This window comes from Dermatophagoides farinae, chromosome 6 (assembly GCF_024713945.1).
Source record: "Dermatophagoides farinae isolate YC_2012a chromosome 6, ASM2471394v1, whole genome shotgun sequence".
NCBI classification, from domain to species: Eukaryota; Metazoa; Arthropoda; class Arachnida; order Sarcoptiformes; family Pyroglyphidae; genus Dermatophagoides; species Dermatophagoides farinae.
In genome coordinates, this window is record NC_134682.1 from 2568637 (window position 1) to 2589550 (window position 20914).

The 20914-nt window shown below is 29.3% G+C and overlaps 3 protein-coding genes across 6 annotated transcripts; all 3 read left to right on the forward strand.

Annotated features, from left to right (window-relative positions):
- Positions 1–708: 708 nt before the first annotated feature.
- LOC124493735 (uncharacterized) lies at positions 709–6151 on the forward strand. The gene is made up of 7 exons (XM_047056840.2): positions 709–2621; positions 2824–3063; positions 3137–3213; positions 4515–4600; positions 4706–4986; positions 5083–5240; positions 5301–6151. The coding sequence occupies exons 1-7, from the start codon at positions 1490–1492 to the stop codon at positions 5481–5483; spliced, it is 2157 nt and encodes a 718-aa protein (XP_046912796.2). The 5' UTR covers positions 709–1489; the 3' UTR covers positions 5484–6151.
- Positions 6152–6264: 113 nt separating this feature from the next.
- LOC124493741 (uncharacterized) lies at positions 6265–7479 on the forward strand. Its single transcript, XM_047056845.2, has 2 exons — positions 6265–7074; positions 7157–7479. The coding sequence occupies exons 1-2, from the start codon at positions 6321–6323 to the stop codon at positions 7345–7347; spliced, it is 945 nt and encodes a 314-aa protein (XP_046912801.2). The 5' UTR covers positions 6265–6320; the 3' UTR covers positions 7348–7479.
- A 3296-nt stretch (positions 7480–10775) lies between these two features.
- On the forward strand, positions 10776–19210 carry LOC124493736 (uncharacterized). Of its 4 annotated transcripts, none has more exons than XM_075731892.1 (6): positions 10776–11558; positions 15599–17789; positions 17862–18027; positions 18091–18380; positions 18451–18608; positions 18667–19210. In XM_075731892.1, the coding sequence occupies exons 2-6, from the start codon at positions 15860–15862 to the stop codon at positions 18853–18855; spliced, it is 2733 nt and encodes a 910-aa protein (XP_075588007.1). In that variant the 5' UTR covers positions 10776–11558; positions 15599–15859; the 3' UTR covers positions 18856–19210. The 4 variants fall into 4 exon arrangements, with proteins under 4 accessions (XP_075588007.1, XP_075588008.1, XP_075588009.1 ...); XM_075731893.1 differs by having other exon boundaries at positions 10776–11551; XM_075731894.1 differs by lacking the exon at positions 10776–11558 and adding an exon at positions 11818–11895.
- The last annotated feature ends 1704 nt before the right edge of the window (positions 19211–20914 follow it).

Here is a 20914-nt window from a genome sequence, read left to right on the forward strand (position 1 = left end):
TTTGTTATCGATGAATTTATTTACAGTTCAATCGTTTACCCATACACACACACACACACACACACACACACACACAAACAGACATTAAAATCTTGTTTCTCTCTCTCTCACTCTGCTTTAAGAAATAGTCAAAAAAGCTAAAAAAATGTCTGAATTTACCCGAGCAAAAAATCCCGTTTTTTTTCTTCGTATGTTACGATGAATGAAACAAACTATATTCTCTTTCTCATTATAACCGTTTTTGTTGTTTTCGGTTTTTTTTTCTTGTACAATACTCAAATGAAAACCCGATATATATAATAACCGTTTCTAGGTTATTACAGACACACAGGACAAAGCTGGTCTGTTCTTTCTGTTCTATTCAACAACAACAACAATAACAGGTGGAAAAAAGCTAGTCTTTCTGTATAGGTAAACAAGGTAAACTCTTCGCTTTTTTTTCGTTGGACTTTTGATTTTTTTTTCTCGTTTTGTTTTGTTTTGTTTTGGTTAGCAAGATGAAAAAAACTAGCGGTTTATGCAACAGGTGGATCCATGTTTTCTGTTTATTTATTTCACATGAAAGCTTGTTCAATAGAGAGAGAGAGATAGATTTTTTCTCTCATTTTCTCTACATATGTTTCTATTTGAATTTTTTTTTCTCTTGGGTTTGTAATGATGATGATTATCGTTGGAAAAATTACCATTCGTTACCATTCGTTAGTTCATTCAGTTGAGGTTTGTTCATTTGGTGTGATTTTTTCAATCAATCAAAAAAAGTAAATTTCAAATTTTCAATTTAAAATATTTTTTTCAGATTCTTGTTCCACTTTTTCCCATGTGTATGATGATTGATTTTTTTTTATTCTCCTACTTTGTTTTATTAATCCAATTTCATCATTGTTTGTGTTATTCCCATTTTGTAATTATTGATCATCATCATCATCATTAATGTCTGTGTGTGTGTCTGTGCATGAAATTAGCATCGTCATGATGATTAACATTTTTTTTTTGACTAATTGAAATTTTAATCCATTATTTTGTCAGGTTCCAACAATACGTTTTTTCATTCAACGATTTCAATTCATTCACATTACAATGATTATCATCATGATGATAATTAATGTTTTGATGTTTAAATTTCAATCAGAATTTGAAATGTTTCACTGAAGATTCATATTGAAAAGAATGATGATGATGATGATGATTGATCTGGATTGAAGTGATTTATGTGTGTTATTTCTTTTTTTCTACAAATTGTTTCGTACTAATAAAATATTCATCAATGTTCATTTCATCATCATCACCAACAACAACAACAACAAAATCCATCATTTGTTCTGGAATTTTTCAATTAATAAATTGAAGAAAAATAAAATTATATGACCAATTTTAACGAACAACAACAAAAACAGAATCTTGTTTCAATCGAAAAACAACAATTATTCGTGTCAACAACAACCACAGTCGTCACCACCCATGCAGTCAATGCGGCCAAAGGTCGAAGACGATGCTAAATGCCTTGGTGATCATACAAGTGGCCAATATAATAGTTGTCACTACTATTGTTGTTGTTGTTGTAACCTGTACTACTACCACCACCACCGCTGCAAGCGCCAACAATATAATCAATACAAATATTTATTCACAAAAATACGATATCGATCCAAGATTAAAACAATCAAATCAACGACAAGAACAAGATTATTATCCAAACCAATTTTATCATCACTATCATCGAGAAAAGCAACCAAAACATCAACAGCAATCACAAAAACGGCGAATCGCATTGCCTGATATATCGTTGAATTTAACGAAAATTCAACAACAACAACAACAAAGAAGAAGAAATCACCTCCAACATCATCATCAACAACATATTGCATCAGCAGCGGCGGCAGCCGCCGCCGCTGCTGCTGCGTCAATCCATTTATTAACAATCAATTCAGCATCACTTATTGCTAATCCGAATCGTATTGATAATGGTAATGGTAATGATGATCAAATATCCGTAGCGGAAACTTCAAATACAGCCGTAGCAAATTATTGGCCAAAATCTAAACCATTGTATAATACAAATATTCATAAAACATTAAGAACAACAGCAACAACAACAAATCTAATCAATATTCCAGCGTTTTCATCAAGTAATTCGCATATTATCTATTCACGTTTATCACCATCATCACAATCATCATCATCATCACCGTTATATAATACAGAATATAATAATCTTTGGCCTAGAATTGATCATTCACCAAATTATTATTATCCATTATGGCTTCATACTACAACAACAACTAAAAAATTGAATAATAATAATCGAAATCGTAAATATAATCTGAATTTCGAATCACCATCATCATCGTCCAACACTGAATTGATCTCATCATCGTCATCATTATCATCATTCATACCAATAACAACAACAACAACAGCAAGAACGACCGATATCGTTGTCGGTTATAATCATCATCATCATGGCAATGGTGTTGGTGTTTTAGATGATGATGATGATGATGGTATAGGAACTACAACTTCTTCGTTGTCATCTACCTTCATCATTGATGATCATCATCATTCACATCATCAAAATCAGGATTATCATGATGAATTTATACTCGACCGGACAGCACCAGACAGTATGTGTTTGTTTTTTCTTATTTCTTTGATTAATTTCATTTTATCTGTCGTTGCGTTTTTGTGTGTGTGTGTATATGTTCTGGATTTTTCTTCCATTAATTGAATTTTTTTCTTTCCTTTTTTTTATTTCTTATCAATTCTTCTTGTTAATCGGTATTTGGTTCAATTTATGAAATTTGGCAAAAAAAAAAATTTATTTAGCATCAGCTGGTTTTTTTGCAAAAGCATTGGATAATGTTGTACGATTTTTACCGACAATGCGTATGAGAGATCGACAAAATCCTGGCTGTGTTGGTGGTACTAAATGTCAATTTTTTGTATTCTGTTGGATGTCCGGTGGTTCATTGGGTGCATCATGTGGTCCATTACATACTTGTTGTGTAACGCCAAGTAGCCAGGATATACAGCCAAAATATTGGGGACCAGTTATTAATGATCCACGTATGTATTTACAATAGCTGTCAGCTGCATCATATTTGTTTGATTTTCATATTAATATAATCGATTATTTTAGAATGCGGAAAATCGGCAACAAGAATTAGCCGTATTGTTGGCGGATCGGATGCATCATTTGGACAATTTCCTTGGCAGGTTTGTATTTTTTTCAATATAAACTTTTTGACGTGTGTGTGTGTGTGCGTAGGTGATGGTAATGTAAGTTTGCAACAACAGATTGTTCATTATTTGAAATATGATCAAAAAAAAATTGGATGCATCATATGTAGGTTTGTGTGTGTGTGTGTGTTTGAATGAATGGATGCGGCATCATTTGACCGGTGTTGTTGTTGTTGTTTCAAGTGTTCTTTTTTGTTATTTGTTGAATCGGGGGACCATCTTGGTCAAACAAATCATTTTTTTTTCTCTCATATCTTCATTTTCTTTCATTACAGGTTGAGATTTTTTTTGTTCGGTCATAGCACTACCCGATTTATCATGATGATGATGATGATGATCCAAAGTCTCTTTACCTCAGTGTAATAATAGTGGAAACACTTGGATAGACATAGGAAATTTTATTTTATTTTTATTTTAAGATCATACCATTCATTCTTTCCTATCGATCACACAGACACACACACACACAACACACATCATTCATAGGTATGATCATCATTCGATATATAACATATTAGAAACCAGAGAAAGAAAGAAAAAAAAAATAACAACCGCCATTCAAATGTTGAAAAATATAAAGGAGACCTGCTTCTCTTCTTTCTTTTTTTTTTGAATTTTCTTGCTTACCTGCTTGTTTGTTTGTTTATTTGCCAAAAACACATACACACACGCTTACCTGTTGTATATATATATATGTTTACAACAACACCATCGATAGTGCTGGTGTGTTTGACCTAATTTTCAATTCGCTTCTTCTTTGGTTTCATCATATTTTTCATACATGAAACATGAATGAATGAATGAATGAATGGAATAATCGACGAACCAAACTAAAGATAAATTTTCTTTCTTTTTTTTGCTTGCTTATGTGATTTTTTTTAAATAAAAAAAAATTGGCGTTGTTGCTGTACTTCGATACAATCGAACAACAACAACAACCTCACTGGAATATCGATAACGGGATTCACCTGTTTGAAATTGAAGAAAAACTTTAATTTTTTTTTCTTCTCTATGTCAAATTAAAACAAATTAGCGTTGATAATGATGATGATGATTTCAATGTATAGAAAAAAAATACTAGAGAAATTTGATTTGATCACGATTGGATTTATTGGTTGTATATAATATATAATGATTATTGCCATAGTAATTTAATGTAATGATGATTTATGTTTTGTTTTGAATTTAATTTTCATTCAACCGAAGAATTGTTTGTTTCTTTGGTGATTGGATTCTTTTGATTAATTTTTGTTTTTTTTTAAATTATATTTTGTCAGGCATTTGTACAAGTTGGCGGTAGTCGATGTGGTGGTGCATTAGTAGGACCAGCTCATGTTGTCACAGCCGGACATTGTGTTGCTAGGTAAATAGATATTTTTTTTTATTCTAAATTAATTAATTAATCCATGGTTTTTTTTCGTTCACTGACTCATCGTTATTGAATCAACCATTCATTTAATGGAAATAGGTCACAACATAACCCTTCAAGTATTAGGGTTACATTAGGCGATTATATTCTACATTCGGAGATTGAAAGCCTACCACATGAAGTATTTACTGTTAGTGAAGTTAAATTACATCCAAATTTTCGTTTCACACCACAAGCTGATCGTTATGATGTAGCCGTATTAGTATTGGATCGTTCTGTACAATATCGTGAAAATATAATGCCCATTTGTTTACCACCAAAAGATACAATCTATATTGGCCGTATGTCTTATGTTGCTGGTTGGGGTGCCTTACAAGCAGGTATGATGGAATCATCCGTTTTTTATTCACTGATTTTAATAATTTTGTTTTTTTCCCTTTAATCATCATATGTTGTTGTTGTTGTTGTTGTTCAAGGATCAAAATTAAGGCCAAAAGTATTGCAACATGTACCAGTTCCTGTAATTGAGAATAATATCTGTGAAAATTGGCATAAACAACGTGGTATTAATATTAAAATCTATGATGAAATGATGTGTGCCGGTTATGAAACAGGTGGTAAAGATGCTTGCCAGGTATGAGAATCTTTCGGATTTTTAGGAAAATTTCTCTAATTTTATTCTAATGAAAAAAAGGGTGATTCTGGTGGTCCATTAATGCTTAATGAATTTGGTGTTTGGTATTTAATTGGAATCGTTTCGGCTGGATATTCGTGTGCCAAACAATACCAACCGGGTATCTATCATCGTGTTAGTAGTTCATCCGATTGGGTATCGGCAAACGTATTTCCATCTGCACATTTTCGTGTACCCAGTTGAAAAAATATTTGACCCAAAAACGTCCATCCTTCTATCGTTATAATGTTTGTAAATAATCTGATGATAATGATTATAATATGATATTATGTCTTGTGAATGTGTGTATGCCGATAATGTATTTATCCTTTTACATCAACCCAGGTTTTAAACTACATCCTATTACACAAACATACATATACACACAACATGTGTAAAAATTCAAAGAACTTTTTTTTTGTTTTGTTTTTTTTTCTATTTCATTCACTCCCACACCATCAACCACATTTGAATATATGCCACTCTGATAATCTCGTTACTTAATCAAATGAAATCAAATAGCTTAATGTTTGACTTATTTATTTTTTTCAAATAATTAACCACATCCAATAATGTTCAATCGTTCATTACCAACCAACTATCGATCGATTGTTTTTTCTTTTTTAGGAATTGAACATCATTCTGTTTTATTTTTCTTTTTTTTTCTCTTTTTTTGCTTATTTCAAATTAACAATTTGGATTCATATATTGTGATTTATTATACTTGGATTATCAATTGAAATCGGAAATTATCCTTGCAAACATTTACATGTTGTTCAATAATATAAATATACTATTACTATATAGCTAAATGATGGTGATAGAAAAAAACTGAAAAAAAATTAATAATAAATTTTTTTTTTTGCTCCATTAATTTAATTATGGAATTTAGCCCGAAAATTTTTTTTGCCAGTTCCCATTTCAGTAGGTTTTGCTTTCCATCATTCGATATAAAAATCATGCAATTTGGATACAAATATCGATTGACCACCAGTTGAGTGAAAGTGAGTATAATTATACGATAATCAATCAATTGATTAAATGACAACTTTTCTTGATAGAATTCAATCATTTTTATCGATTATAATATCTGATCGATCACAATCATCAACATCATTATCATCATCATCATCATCATCAAGTTTATTACATTGTTCATCCGAATCATTAAACAAAGACAAAAATAATAACTGTAAGCCGAATAAACATCATTTGAAACATAAAAATGAAATTGAAGATGACGATGATATTGTTGATCAGCCATGGATAGATATAAAAGATTTACCATCAAGATTAAGATTAAAAATTTATTCCAATCAAAATGACAATCAAGATTATTCAACAACGATACAACAAAGACAGCCACGGCCACAACATTGGTATCAACGAATACGTTATGATCTTGGTGAATGTCGTCGTTTTACATTTATACAAATCAATATTATCTGGTTTACATCATTGATTATATTATTACTACATTTACGGAATTGTAATTCATCATCATCGAATAATAGGGATAAAATAATCATCAATAAATTAATATGCCAATGGCTTATCATTATTGTATCATTGAATTTTTCCATATCAATCATATTATTAATCATTTTACAATTTTATATCTGTCATATTGTGAGAATTTTTTCAAAAATTCCATGGTTATTCATTGAAATGTTTTTATCAATATGGTTACTAGCGACAATATTTTTATCATCAATGATAACCACCTGTTTAATAACTGGACAAACATTAATAATCTTATTGTCATGGATCCAATTAATGATGACCACTTTTTATTGTAAGTTAATTGTAATTCATATATCCGATTTATTGCTAATTGACCACTTTATTTATTTTCTTTTTGATCTATAATATTCTAGTGATCAATCGTTATTATAAACATCGAATGAATATATCCTATGCACAAGATGGTGTTTCCGCGGATAATGATGATGAAAAAGATTATGTTTATTCAATCAAATCATATTTCTGTCGACATTCATCAAAATTACCATCAACACCACCACAAACGCCGACACCGACACCACCAATAGCAAAAAATAATGAATAATATCCATATTATAATAATGAATGATAACAACATCCACAACAACAACAACAAATTCAGACAAATAAAAACTAAATGGGCACTTCTGTGAATATATTTAATATGTAAATAATAATAAATTTATTATATTCATTATATTTCGATTACATGAAAATCATTTCCGATTATTTTACATGTACCTAGTTTAAATAGTAATCAAATTCAATGATTTATAATCTCTAATACTACAACTAGTAGTAGTAGTGATCCAGGAACACAAAATGTTTTTTGTTGTCGTTTTTGTTGTTATTGTTGTTATTATTTCTTTTGCCTGCTCAATAATGATGATCTATTGGTCAGTTTTGTTGTTGTTGTTGTTGTTGTTGTTGCTGTTACTGTTCATGATGAATAAAATAAATGAGACAATTATTTAAATTCACAATTCACATCACACAATACTCATTTGAATATTTTTAATGTTTGTAAATAAGTATTTCTTTGTTTTTTGTTTGTTTGTATGTGTGTGTGTATGAAACAACAACAACTGGATTGGTCCAAAAAGATTTAAAAACCACAAACTTTTCCATCATCGGAACAGGAAGAATTACCAAAATAACAATGCATTTGAATTGATTAAAAATGATAATTACAAATGAACAAATTGATAATAGAATGATCCTGAAACAGATCTAATCTGACATTAGTAATAATAAAATAATCACTTTTAAAACAGCAGTGTTTTTTTCTGCCATCATTGGGGGATGTTAAAACGATTCAGAAACGAACGAACGAATGAGGAAAACATAATCATCGACCTTATACGACGTTAATCAATCATTGATCATTGTCGGGGTTGTTGTTTTTTTTTTTTTTTAATAAGATCACTTTTCATTAACTTTTGATACAGTGTGTGTGTGTTTAAAAAAAAACTTGGATTATAACATACAAGAATAGTGTCATCACCATGCTCATCATTGATCGATCGATTAAAGGACAATGTCCTCAACAAAAAAAAAATTGTACCGATTTGTATCAAATCAATTTAGATTGCTTGAATTAACTTTTTTTTTGAAGGTTTCATATCACAGATTTTTTTATTTCAAACCACCACCATGGCAAAATAGAAAACGAATGTGAATCGAAAAGTTTGTATTTTTGAACCAAAAATTATGATAACCGACTACTAAACATGTATTTGAAATGAAATTGAAAATTGAAACAAAAAAAAAAAATTTCAATGTTGATAATGATCGCTGATGATTTTTTTTTATTGAAGCGACAAAAAATGAAATAAAATAAAAACGTGTTGAAGAAAAAAAAACTGATATCATTTGCGATGAGTATACAAATTTATGGCAAAAAAATTTTTATCTGCCAAAAAAAAAAATATATTTAAAAATAGCAGCTACCAAAGTCCCAAAAATAATATCTTTGGGATTTCTTCCACTCGTCCATCTGTTTATGGTGTTTTTTGTTGTTGTTGTTGTTGTTGTTGTTGTCCATATATTTGTAAAACGATTCAAATGTTTTTTTTTTCATCAAGTACAAAAATGAAAAATTTTTGTCTTTTTCATTTTCATTTCAAATGAAAACTTCTTTTTTTTCTCTTGGATTTCACTGATTTCCCTGTTCATTAATTGTTTTTTTTGCCATCAAGCAAAAAAAATGATTCGTTTGTAGCTATTGTGTAAATATCTCACTCTTTCAAAGTTGAAAATGGTTAAAACATTATTTTTTTTTCTTTTGGTGGTGGTTTCGGTTATTATCATCATCATCATCATCATCCGCATTATACATGATTATGATACACTTTTATTCACATTTTCGCTACTCTGTTCCATGATTATTGTTGTTATTATTATTATTATTACAATCCATAAATGTGGATATAAAAAAAAAATTTATATTTAGATGCTTGTCTGAAAAAAAACAAAAAAAAAATAACTAATAACGTAACTTTGTCTATTACCAAAAAGGGTGTGCAAGTGTGATTCTCTCATAAAATGTATGATATATATGCGTGTGTGAGTGTGTGTTTGTGAAAGATATCCATGGAAATTTAATTGAAATGGTCAAAAAAAAACAGGTTACCGAGAAAAACAACAAAAATGATGACAACTTGTTGCACACACACACACACACACACACACAGAGAGACACAAAATTTGTTCATTCATTTTATTATTGCATCCATGGCAAAATGTCATTTTGGAATAATTTTTACAAGAAAAAAAAAGACTTTTGATTAATATAAATGTAACACACTGACTGAGGAAATGTTTCAAAGTTTCAAATGCAAAAAAAAATTATTTTTCCAATCAAATCAAATTGAATTATTACTTGTAAATTGCAAAGTTATTTGCTCATTCAAATTCTTTTCCTGTTTTGGTCAGTTTTGTTTTCTTTTTTTTCAAAATATATTATCACCTATGATCAATTGTTCTAGTTTTCTTTCAACAATGAAAAATTTCATGTTTTTTTTTCTATGAAAAATTTTAGAAATTTTTTTTTTGTTCTACCTTTTGATGTTTATGTGTGTAATTATTATTATTATAGTTTGTCCGGTTATAAATGATGATAATCGTTCAATTTTTTTATCCCTACTTAATAATCGGCTCATATTTGAAACAAAAAAGCTTGTTTAAGCTTGTTTGTTTTTCTATTTTCATATAATGAATTTTTTTTTTTGTGGTCGTGATGATGGGGTTATATGGTTTTTTTGTTGTTGTTGTTTCTTGTATAACCAACAACAATAACAACGTGAACAATGAAGAAGATTGATCCATTTTCATTTTTTCTTTTGTTTGTTTGGTTGTTTGTTTGTTTAATCGATAATTATCAGATTATAAATACACACACACACACACAAATGATGAATACATAGCCGGAAATTGTAAAGGAAAAAAAATGCAAAGAAATTCACTTTCAACAACAAAATAAAACCGGTCATTTGGTTTGTGCGTGTGTGTGTATGGTATTGGTAATATTTTGTCACCTGTACACTTGTTTGTAGTCGATTATTCGATTTTACATTTTTTTTTCGCTAAAACGAACAAATAAATGGGAAAAAAAATATTGAAGATGATCCATCCATCTAAAGTTTCATTCAAATGTCTCAACAACAATGTTTGTCTGTCTGTCTGGATTGAAATTTCATTTCCAACTGGCTACTCTTTTTTTTTTGTTGTTGTTGTTGTTGTTGATTCATATATATTGCTGTCAAGTTTTTTTTTTTCTCTCTCTCTCTCTTTCTATTTCGCCAAAGTAGCATCGAAATATGTTTGTTTCACCACATATTCAGTTCATTTTTTTACTTTTTTCTTTCCACCATTTTCGTTTGTTATGTTCGTGTGTGTGTATATATTTCACATATGAAAAAAAATCAAATTTTTTTCCAATGTTTGTGTGATATTTTTTTTTGTTTTTGTTTACGATTACTAATCTGAAAAAAAATAAAAACATTAATTTTGAATGATGATGATGTTTTTCAAAGGCCGCACACATACATTTGTTTGTGCACACACAACTTGGTCAAGTGATTTGATCGTTTGAACTGTATACAAAATATTTTACCGAAACAACATTGTGTGTGTGTGTTGTGTGAAATTAAATTGATCAACGATCGATCGATCAATCAATTTTTTTTTCACGGGAACATTATTTCGGCAATTCATACAGATTATTTTCAAGGTATCTAATCGATCATCGAATCGAATACAAAAAAAAAATTGTTACCGATCCAATGCCAATATCATCATCAAAAAACAACAACAACAATAATTTTGATAATTGTTTCTTTATCAAAAAATGAAATGAAATTCAACCACCACCACCCCCACCAAAAGTCGACACATCCAGTTCAAAATTTTTCATCTATTTATTTATTTGTTTTTCTTGATAATCAACGATAATCATCATCATCATCATCATGATCATTAAATATAATCATCATCATTATCAACAATAGAAATGAAAAAAATAAAATAAAATAAACGTTTCTAAACAGAGCGAACAACACACAAACAATTCCGGATAATCATTTAATGATTTTTTTCTTTGAAAATTGAAAAAAAATAACTGAATACCACCGGCCACACTTAACCGTTGTCGATTGATGTTTTTCATGTGTGTATGCGTGTGCAGTATACTTCCTTCCTTCTTCGTGGACAATTTTCTTTTTCTTTTTTCATTTCAAAGAAATTGATATCAACAATCTTCAGCCATCATAGTAAGTAGTAATTGATTGAAAAAAAAACAATTTAAAATTGAATCAAATTAATTTTATTTCTTTGTAAAACAAAACAAAACAAAAAAAAAAATTGAAATATTATCATCTTGAAAAAATTTGAATCTGAATTTTGAAAATTGAAAATGAAAATGACCCAATTGAATAATGACAATAATGCTGCTGCTGATGATGATGATGATAATGGTGAAATGAAAAAAAAAAATAATCAAACAATCCACACACAATGCAGTTATATAGCAATTAATCTTATGTGTGTGTGTTTGTTTATCTGTATTAAACATTAAAAAATTGTTCCAAGATGATATCATTGAAATTGTATAATTGTAATTATAATTAACATTAATTATAATCCAAAAAAAAAACAATCATTAACAGATAATAAATGACATCCTGTGTGTGTGTGTGTGTGAATGATTTTGGATTGTTTTTGTTTTGCACGTGCCATTAACATGTATTTATTTTTTTTTCACAAACAAACAAAATAATTTTGTGTATATATAAATTCAATTCAAAAAAAAAAATTTATTTTATCTTTTGAATTTGTTTGTGAATAAAACTTTGCACTCGAATCATTGAATCATTGAATCATTGTTTACAATCGTTGATTTTCATTTCATATATTCTGGGTCATTCATTCATTCATCCAGACAAGTGCAATTATTCATCAAGATTAAGTGATGATGATGAAATAATCTTATTATCAACAACAACAACAACAATAACCAAAAACAACCTGTTGATCACATTTTTTTTATTACAATATTTTGGTTTAGAACAAAAAAAAACATAAAAATTCAGGTTTCTTTTTCAAAAAAAAAAAAAAATGAAATCCGATTATAATCAATTCAACCGATGATTTGTGGTGTATAATTTATTATCAAAAAAAAAAAAAAATTTTTTTCTTTTTTGTTGAAATGATAAATTATCACCAATTGTCTTTTTTTCGACATTTTTGGTGGTGGTAATTTACCAAAAAAAAGTCGATGATGATTTGTCAAAAAGAAAAATACCAGAGAAACAAAAAAATAAGGCGAGGAGATTGAAATTTTTTTGGCCTGAAATTGCGAGAAAAAAAAACCGAAAAAACATTCATGGCATTCATTTTCTGATTTAGTTTTTTTTTTCTTTTGATTTAGGTTTTTTTTCTGATTCGATATTTTTAGCAATTTCAATCCCGAATAAATGAATGAATGGAAACATGTGATTATTATTCATCATCATCATCATCATTCTTTATATAACAGGAAAAAAACAGCTTTTTCTCTGTTAAACAGCACACACACACACACACACACACGCGATCCATTTCAAAATTCGATGAATCTATTGATTTTTATTTTCAATCTATTGATCATGATCGATTGTTCACAGCTGATGACAGCCTGTGAATGGCAGAACAAAACAAAAAATAAAACAAAACAAAAAAATAAAACAAAACAGAAAAACAAATCGAACAATGTCAACTATATATAGTTAGAGTGATCACTGCTACACTGTTGCTATCAACAAGTCGTTTGATTTCTGTCGCCGATCATTGATATATGATTTTGGTTAGAAAATCTGAAAATAAATTTTTTCAAAAAAAAAAAAAAATGATTACAACCATTCTCACTCTCGATAATGATCCTGTTTTTCATTTTTTTTTTATTTTTATTTTTTTATTTAAAAATCAAAAAAAAAAAAAAAATTATTCAGTGACATATCACCGTCAAATCATTTGGTTAATCTTTCACTTTTTTTTGTCTCTCTATGTATCTTTTGGCTATTAATAACCGCAATGTTGAAATTGAAAATATGGTCATTTTTTTTGTTCGTCGTGATTAAAAAACAAAAATCGAAAGCTTGTATCACATTTATTCATTGATCATAATGAATTTCTTTTTTCTTTTCTTTTTTTTTCTCCAATTCAAATGTCAATGTCCACATGTAACCAATCACTATCTCAGTAGTCTTTTCTTATCTGATATGGCCATCATGTCATCATCAATGTTGATTATGCATTCTAAATGCGATTCGATTTCACATTTTCCATTAATAAGTCATTGATTTCTTTTTCTGATTTTATTTTTATATCATCAAAATGATTTTTTTATGCTTGATTTGAAAAAAAAATAAAATTGGAACAACAACAACAACAACAAAATAGAATTAAAATCAAATCAATCAATAAAATTCAATTCAATTTAATTCAGAAAAGAAAAAACAGGTTCACCAACAACAATGACAATGACAGTGCAGGCCATTGACAATGACAATAACAACAACAACAACAACAACAACGACAGCCACAGAAGAAGAAGAAGAAAATGAGAATTATCAAACAAATTTTTTCATTTCATTTGAAAATGAAAAACAATAAATTTTTGAAACAAATGAATGAATGAATGTATGATCAAATGGTCACATATTCAAAAAAAAAAAATTTTGATCAACTAACCATTCATTCATTTTCTTAGAGCTTCAGTTTTTTTTGTTGTTGTTTCAAATTGTGATCATCATCATCATCATTACTAATTAAAAAATTATTTCATTCATTCGATCATTGTGCACACACCATACACACACGAAATAATGATTGTACCTGGCAATAATAAAAAAATGAACTTGATTCTATGGTTCAATGATTTTCATTATCATCATCATAATCATCGGTGATGATGGTGGTGGTGGTGACAAAAACCAGTTCAATTTTTTTGTTTCGCTTTTACCAATGATGATTATCAGAATTTTGTGTATTTTTTTTTATCTCAACATAATGTGTTGCATTGTTAATGGGCAATCTTCGCTATTATCATATTTTTTTTTTGTTTTTGAATTATATAACATATATTCACAGTGATTCAAAAAAGACAACGAAAAAAAACAACGACCATATGATTATGAATGAATGAATGAATGATTTCAGATGAATAACAAAAAACCGTAACAACCAATGCATGCCAATGCTCACCACACACACACCGTTATATTTTTTCTTTTTATTCTTTTTATCGTTTTTTTCATTGAACACGTCGAAGATTTTTTTTTTTTTTGCTTTGAAATATTTAAAAACTTCGTCGAAACTTTGATTGGCTGGTTTTCTTTATCTTTCTCTTTTTTTTTCTTGTATGAAAAATTTGATTTTTTTTTCGGGAGCCATGAGAGCCAAGCAAGTCAAAGCCAAATTAAACGAGAGCGATCATCAACAACAACGATGGCCAATTTTAAGATTTTTTTTTAGTAGAAGAGTGTTTCTCAGTGTGTGTGTGTGTGTTTGGTGTTTGGTCTATCCCTTTTTTGTTATGTTGTTGTTGTTGTTGTTGGTTAGTTACCAGGTTGGCTCTTTAAAAAACAAATTCTATTGTGTTGCTTTCTTGTTGTTGTTGTTGTTGTTCATTGATTTCGATGATCATCGTGGTTGTTGTTGTTGTTGTTGCTTATAGTTTGTTTATATTTTGTGATGATGATGATGATGATCTAGTTGCTCTAGTAGCTAAAAACGACAACGATTATTATTGAGGTTTTTTTTTCATTTGGTTTTTGTTGTCCAAAACTCTGTTCTTCTGTTCACATATATACCGGCCCGATACGATCCGAAAGAAGAAGAAAAACAAAATAAAACAAAACAAAAAACCCGAAATCGACCGACCCGAACGACGGGCAACAAAGAAAGAAAGAAAAAAAAGATTAGTAGAAAAATGGTAAAAAAAATTACTTGTCTTTGTCATCATCATTATCAATGAGCTCAAGTTTTTTTTCTGTTTTTCTTAATTAAAATTGACAATGATGATTGTTCGATGATGATGATGATGATAATGATGATTGTCAGGCACTTCACTCCGTCAAATTTCATCACACATTCAACATTGCTTTAAATAATATTTGAATCACAGTTAATCTTTTTTTTTCTTCGTTTTTTTTTCTTTTTCTTTGGGTTTTCTTCTTGTCATGGGTTTGATTTCGTCGTCATCTCTTGCCATCATTCTGTCATAATCAAACAAACACAAAATGACATTCTATCGTTTTTTTTTTTTCCAAATGAAATAGTTTCAAGATGATGACGATAAATATTTTGTTGCCGATAACATGTTGACGTGAACAGAAGTGGTTGAAAAGAAACAACTAGTCAGATCGACGACGACGACGACGACGACCAACCAACGTTATGATTTCAGTCATCAATTTGGTTTAGCCAAAAAAAAAAACAAAAAATCCATTTGGAACTAATGTTTGTAAATAATAATAATAATGAAATCTTATTCAACAAGGTGATAGAATAAACAACAATTTAAAAATTTATATTCAAAAATGTCATCAATAAATAAAAATCATTGTTGGAATAATCATTTTCAATTATCGATTTTATCATCGATACAATCAACAATAACAACAACATTAACAACAACAACAAAAACGGTAGCTATTATAATCCTATTGACCATATTGGCCAATCATAATCATCATCAGATATTATGTCAACAACAACATCCTCATCCTAATCATCATTATCATCATCAACAACATCATCATCATCATTCTTATCCTCATCATTCCAATTATTATTTATCACAACAACAACATCATCAACAACAACAACAACAAACAACAAAAGCTAATCAATTTCAACCAACACGAATTTATACCATTCGTACTGGACGTGCTATCGATCATAATAAACAACAAAATCATTATCATTTAAATAATAATTTACATAATAATAATGATAATGATAATATCGCTTCAACATCACAACAGATATCATCGACATTATCATTATCACAGCAGCAGCAGCAGCAACAACAACAACAACAACAACAATCTTCTCAAACATTATCATCTCCGTTTTATCGAACAATTCCATCATCATCATCAAGTTCATCGTCGGCATCTTCGTCTTCGATGATCAACGTTAATAATAATAATAATAATCCTCATCATCATCATCATAATCATCATCCATATCATCATCAATATCATCAAAATTATAATTCACTTCCTCAACAACAACAACAACAACAACATGAATCAAGACAAATATCACCAAGAAGCCATCAGTCATCATCATCATCATCATCATCATCATCGATAACACCATTAACATTACATTCGATTAATAATAATGATAATAATAGTAGTAGTAATACCGGAAATTCAGGAATGATAATGTCAAGTAGTACGAATAATGGTGGCGTTTCCTCTTCAAATATTATAGCCAATACGGCAACAACAACAACAACAACAGTGATTCATCATCCAAGCACATGTTCGAATGATCGATCTCAAACAGCATGTACATTCAATTTATTATGTTATCTAGCAAATGGTATACCGATTGAAGGTTGTGAAGAGAATCCATCACTTACATGTTGTTATATAAGACTAAAAAATCCAATACCATCTACAATAACTGCAGCAGCACAGAAATTAGATATTGGACCTAGTTATTCATTATATTATCAACAACAACAACAACAACAACAATCACAACAGAGAACACCAACAATTTCATCCGAACAAACATCACCATCATCATTAACACCGATTACGACATCTTTAACATTGTTTGAATCGCCGACAACGACGATGACTACGGCGACGACGACGACGACCACCACCACCACAACGACAACAACACCGATTCCACCAGTGCAATCATCATTGAATCATGATACACGTTCCACAGTTGGTGGTAGTTCATTATTGATCAATGATAATAATGGTTATCATCATCACCATCATAATCGTAATCATCATCATTTTAATCATCATAATTCATTACCATCAATGACATCACTACATATGATTTCGTTGACCAATAATAATAATAATAATAATAATCATTTAAAATCATCATTTCGTAATCAACAACAGCCATTAATAACGGATAATAGCGTAATGAATATGAAAATTCATAGTTTAGATTCTCATTATAGTACATCACCAATACAATATCTTCATCATCACCATCACCAACATCATCATTCATCACCATCATCATCATCATTATCGGGTTATAATTCTGGATCGTCGTCAACATTTGAACAATCATTTAGTCAGAAAAATGATCTACTTTCACCATATGAGCCACAATCGATGACAACTTATCGTAATCAAAATGAATTTGATTATGCAGTTAATAATGCTATACGTCGTACACGACCAGATAATATTATGAAATCGGTATTTCAGGAAATTGTTAATCGAAAATATTATGCACGAAATTATAATATTGATGATAGTAAGTAATATGATCATTTCGATTTATTCATGGTATTTAAAATTTGCAATTTTTTTTTTTTTTTGGTTTAAGTTTGTGGTAAACCAATGTCGAAACCACGTAGTCGTATTATTGGTGGACAGGATGCATATTTTGGTGAATTTCCATGGCAAGTTCATATAAAAATTACTAAACATCAATGTGGTGGTGCATTAGTTAATTCACGATTCATTGTTACCGCTGCACATTGTATTTATCAGTAAGTTCAATTACATCGAATCAAATCATATGAATTGAATTTGGATTTTCAACTTGACTACAGAGCTCCTATGCATCAATTAAATGTGATTATCGGTGCACATGATATTGAAGATCATCGATTTCAGGATATACCGCCACAATATTTTCGTGTATCACGCGTTATATTGCATCCGAATTTTCGTTTTTCGGCCAGTCATCCTGATCGTTATGATGTTGCACTCATTAAATTGGATAGTCCGGTTCGTTTTAGTGATAGTGTATTACCAGTTTGTCTTCCAATTGAAGAGAATTTAAATTTTGAAGGACGTAAAGGTGTAGTCACTGGTTGGGGTAAAACTGATCCAGCATTAAGTAAGTTTCTTTTTTTCTGGGACAACAATGGTAATCTGGTCATATTTTTTTTTTTGTTTACAAATTCAAGGTAATCGTTATGGAACACGTTTATTACAAAAAGTTGATGTACCAATTATTGATAATGGAAAATGTGAAACATGGCATCGTACACGTGGTATTGATTTACGTATTTTCTCTGAAATGATGTGTGCTGGTTATGAAGATGGACAAAAAGATGCTTGTGTTGTAAGTGTTTTCTTTGTTACCTTCAATTCACGTCTTAATATTTTTATATATCATTTAGGGTGATTCCGGTGGACCATTAGTGATCAATATAAATGGCCGTTGGACATTGGCCGGTATAACATCGGCCGGTTTTGGTTGTGCACAATCTCGTCAACCGGGTATTTATCATCGTGTATCACATACGGTGGATTGGATACGACAAACATTACATGATGAAGAGGAAAAAGAAAATTCAAATATCATTTAACATCAATTGAAATTGATTCATTGATTCAGCAATAATAATCAAAGGAATGATTCCCACCGATTTTCAATGTGACATTTTTTTTTTTTTTTTTGATTGACCAGATTTATAGAAAAGAATTTTTTTTAAAAGTTGCTTGACCATTACGATTTTTATTATTATTATGCAAATGATATTTATTTCAAACAACAAATTTTTAATTACACACACACACACACACACACACACTCATTCAACTTTATTATCTTTGTTCATAGAATTTTTTTCCATTCATTTTTTTTATCATCATCGTCATCATCATCAATTATCATTTGAATTTTTCTTTCTGAATAATAATAAAAAAAAAGAATTAATTTTTTCTTCATCTTTGTTAAATAACAACAACAACAACAACATTTCAGTAATTCACAGCCAGTGGATGGTAAATAGAGATAAAAGTAATTTTTTTTTATATTATCATTTTATTTCGGTAATAATAATAATAATAAAGATCATCATCATTATATCGTGACCGTTTTCTTGTGAATTGACCATGGCAATGGAAATGACCGGCAAAATGGTCATCAGAGAAAACTCATTAAAAAAAAAATGACCGATTATTACTGCCTGGACAGTGGCAAAATATGCCACCGGTCTTGTTGATCAACTATAGTATATATTTTCTATTTTTGTTTTGATTATTATTATCTAGCTTGGTGCCATTTGTTTCAATGTTGATGATGATCATGATCATGAAGATGGTGGTTACTTAGTAATAAAATGAAATGAAATTTGTCCCAGTTTTCAAATTATGGATGTGAATTTTTAAATAGTAGAAAAATTTCCATTCTATGCCAATAGATGGCAACATTGGTTTGTTAGAATAAGTCACAATTATCGATGCGTGTGTTGAAAACACAACTTTCATACATGAATGAATTTTTTTTTTATCAAAGAAAATAACAATACAAAAAAAAATCTATACAAAAACCAAGTAAATGAAAAAGAAGAATATGATGATAAAATCAGTTAAGATTTAAATGCATCCATCTCACTAATTATTATGATGATATGAATGAAAAAAAAATGTGGATTTGAATCAAAAATGAAAATTCGCAATATTTCCCCTTGTGTATCTACTGAACGGAACCTATACATACAAATAAAACAAACAAATCATAATCATCGGGTTGAAGAGCTGTTTCTACTATTTTTTTTCATCAGTTTTCTTTGTTTAATTTAAATAAATAAACACAAAATAACCACTATGTGTGTGTCCGTAAATCAATTAACACAATAGTGGTGGTGGTGGTGGTCAATATCCGCTTTTTTTTGGTATTTTGGTCATCATTGTTTGTTTACAAACACACACACACACACACACACATGCACTATATTCGGTTTTTTTCAGAAAGAAAAAACATTTATTTTTGGCCCATATATAAATTATAATTTACTGAAAAAAAAGAAGAAAATAGAAATCATCTGATCTGATCAAAAAAAAAAAAAAAAAAAAAATTTGGCTGTGATGTTCGTTCTCAATATGCTCGAGGCAAATTGTTGAAAGCGTAAACATACTAACAACAACAGTAACAACGAAAAATAAAGTGAAAAAATAATGCAATCATTATCATCATGATGATCGACAGCAGAATGTTTCTATTTTTCATTTCGATTTTTTTTTGACCAAATGAGACCTAGTGACCTAGATCCGATTTTTTGTTTTATATATTTTTTTCTGGCTAGATTTTTTTCCGTACGATAATCAAAATGTAAATTAAACAGTGTGTATATCTGGATGATGATAATTATCAATTGAGATTTTTTTTTATAATTCGCGATAGGTGAGAGTATTAGGTTTGTGTTGTTGGTGATCATCTGTGAATGAATTTAATTTTTTCCTTGAAGATTTATGTAGAAAATCAATCGATCGATCAATATTGGATAATTTTTTTTGCACGAATCTTTTTTTTCTGTTTTCATCCACCCATAATCACACACACACACACACACACACACATCGATTGATCACCATGTTGGATTTAATTCAACAGCAACAACTTCTATAAAGGTGTGGATTATA

Bases quoted from the DNA above. Each gene is read 5' to 3' on its own strand.
- LOC124493735 (XM_047056840.2), top strand. From the start codon at position 1,490: ATGCTAAATGCCTTGGTGATCATACAAGTGGCCAATATAATAGTTGTC. The intron at 2,622-2,823 runs GTATGTGTTTGT...AAATTTATTTAG, and splicing joins CGACCGGACAGCACCAGACA to CATCAGCTGGTTTTTTTGCA. The intron at 4,987-5,082 runs GTATGATGGAAT...TTGTTGTTCAAG, and splicing joins TTGGGGTGCCTTACAAGCAG to GATCAAAATTAAGGCCAAAA.
- LOC124493741 (XM_047056845.2), top strand. From the start codon at position 6,321: ATGACAACTTTTCTTGATAGAATTCAATCATTTTTATCGATTATAATA. The intron at 7,075-7,156 runs GTAAGTTAATTG...ATAATATTCTAG, and splicing joins AATGATGACCACTTTTTATT to TGATCAATCGTTATTATAAA.
- LOC124493736 (XM_075731892.1), top strand. From the start codon at position 15,860: ATGTCATCAATAAATAAAAATCATTGTTGGAATAATCATTTTCAATTA. The intron at 18,028-18,090 runs GTAAGTTCAATT...ACTTGACTACAG, and splicing joins GCTGCACATTGTATTTATCA to AGCTCCTATGCATCAATTAA. The intron at 18,381-18,450 runs GTAAGTTTCTTT...TACAAATTCAAG, and splicing joins TAAAACTGATCCAGCATTAA to GTAATCGTTATGGAACACGT.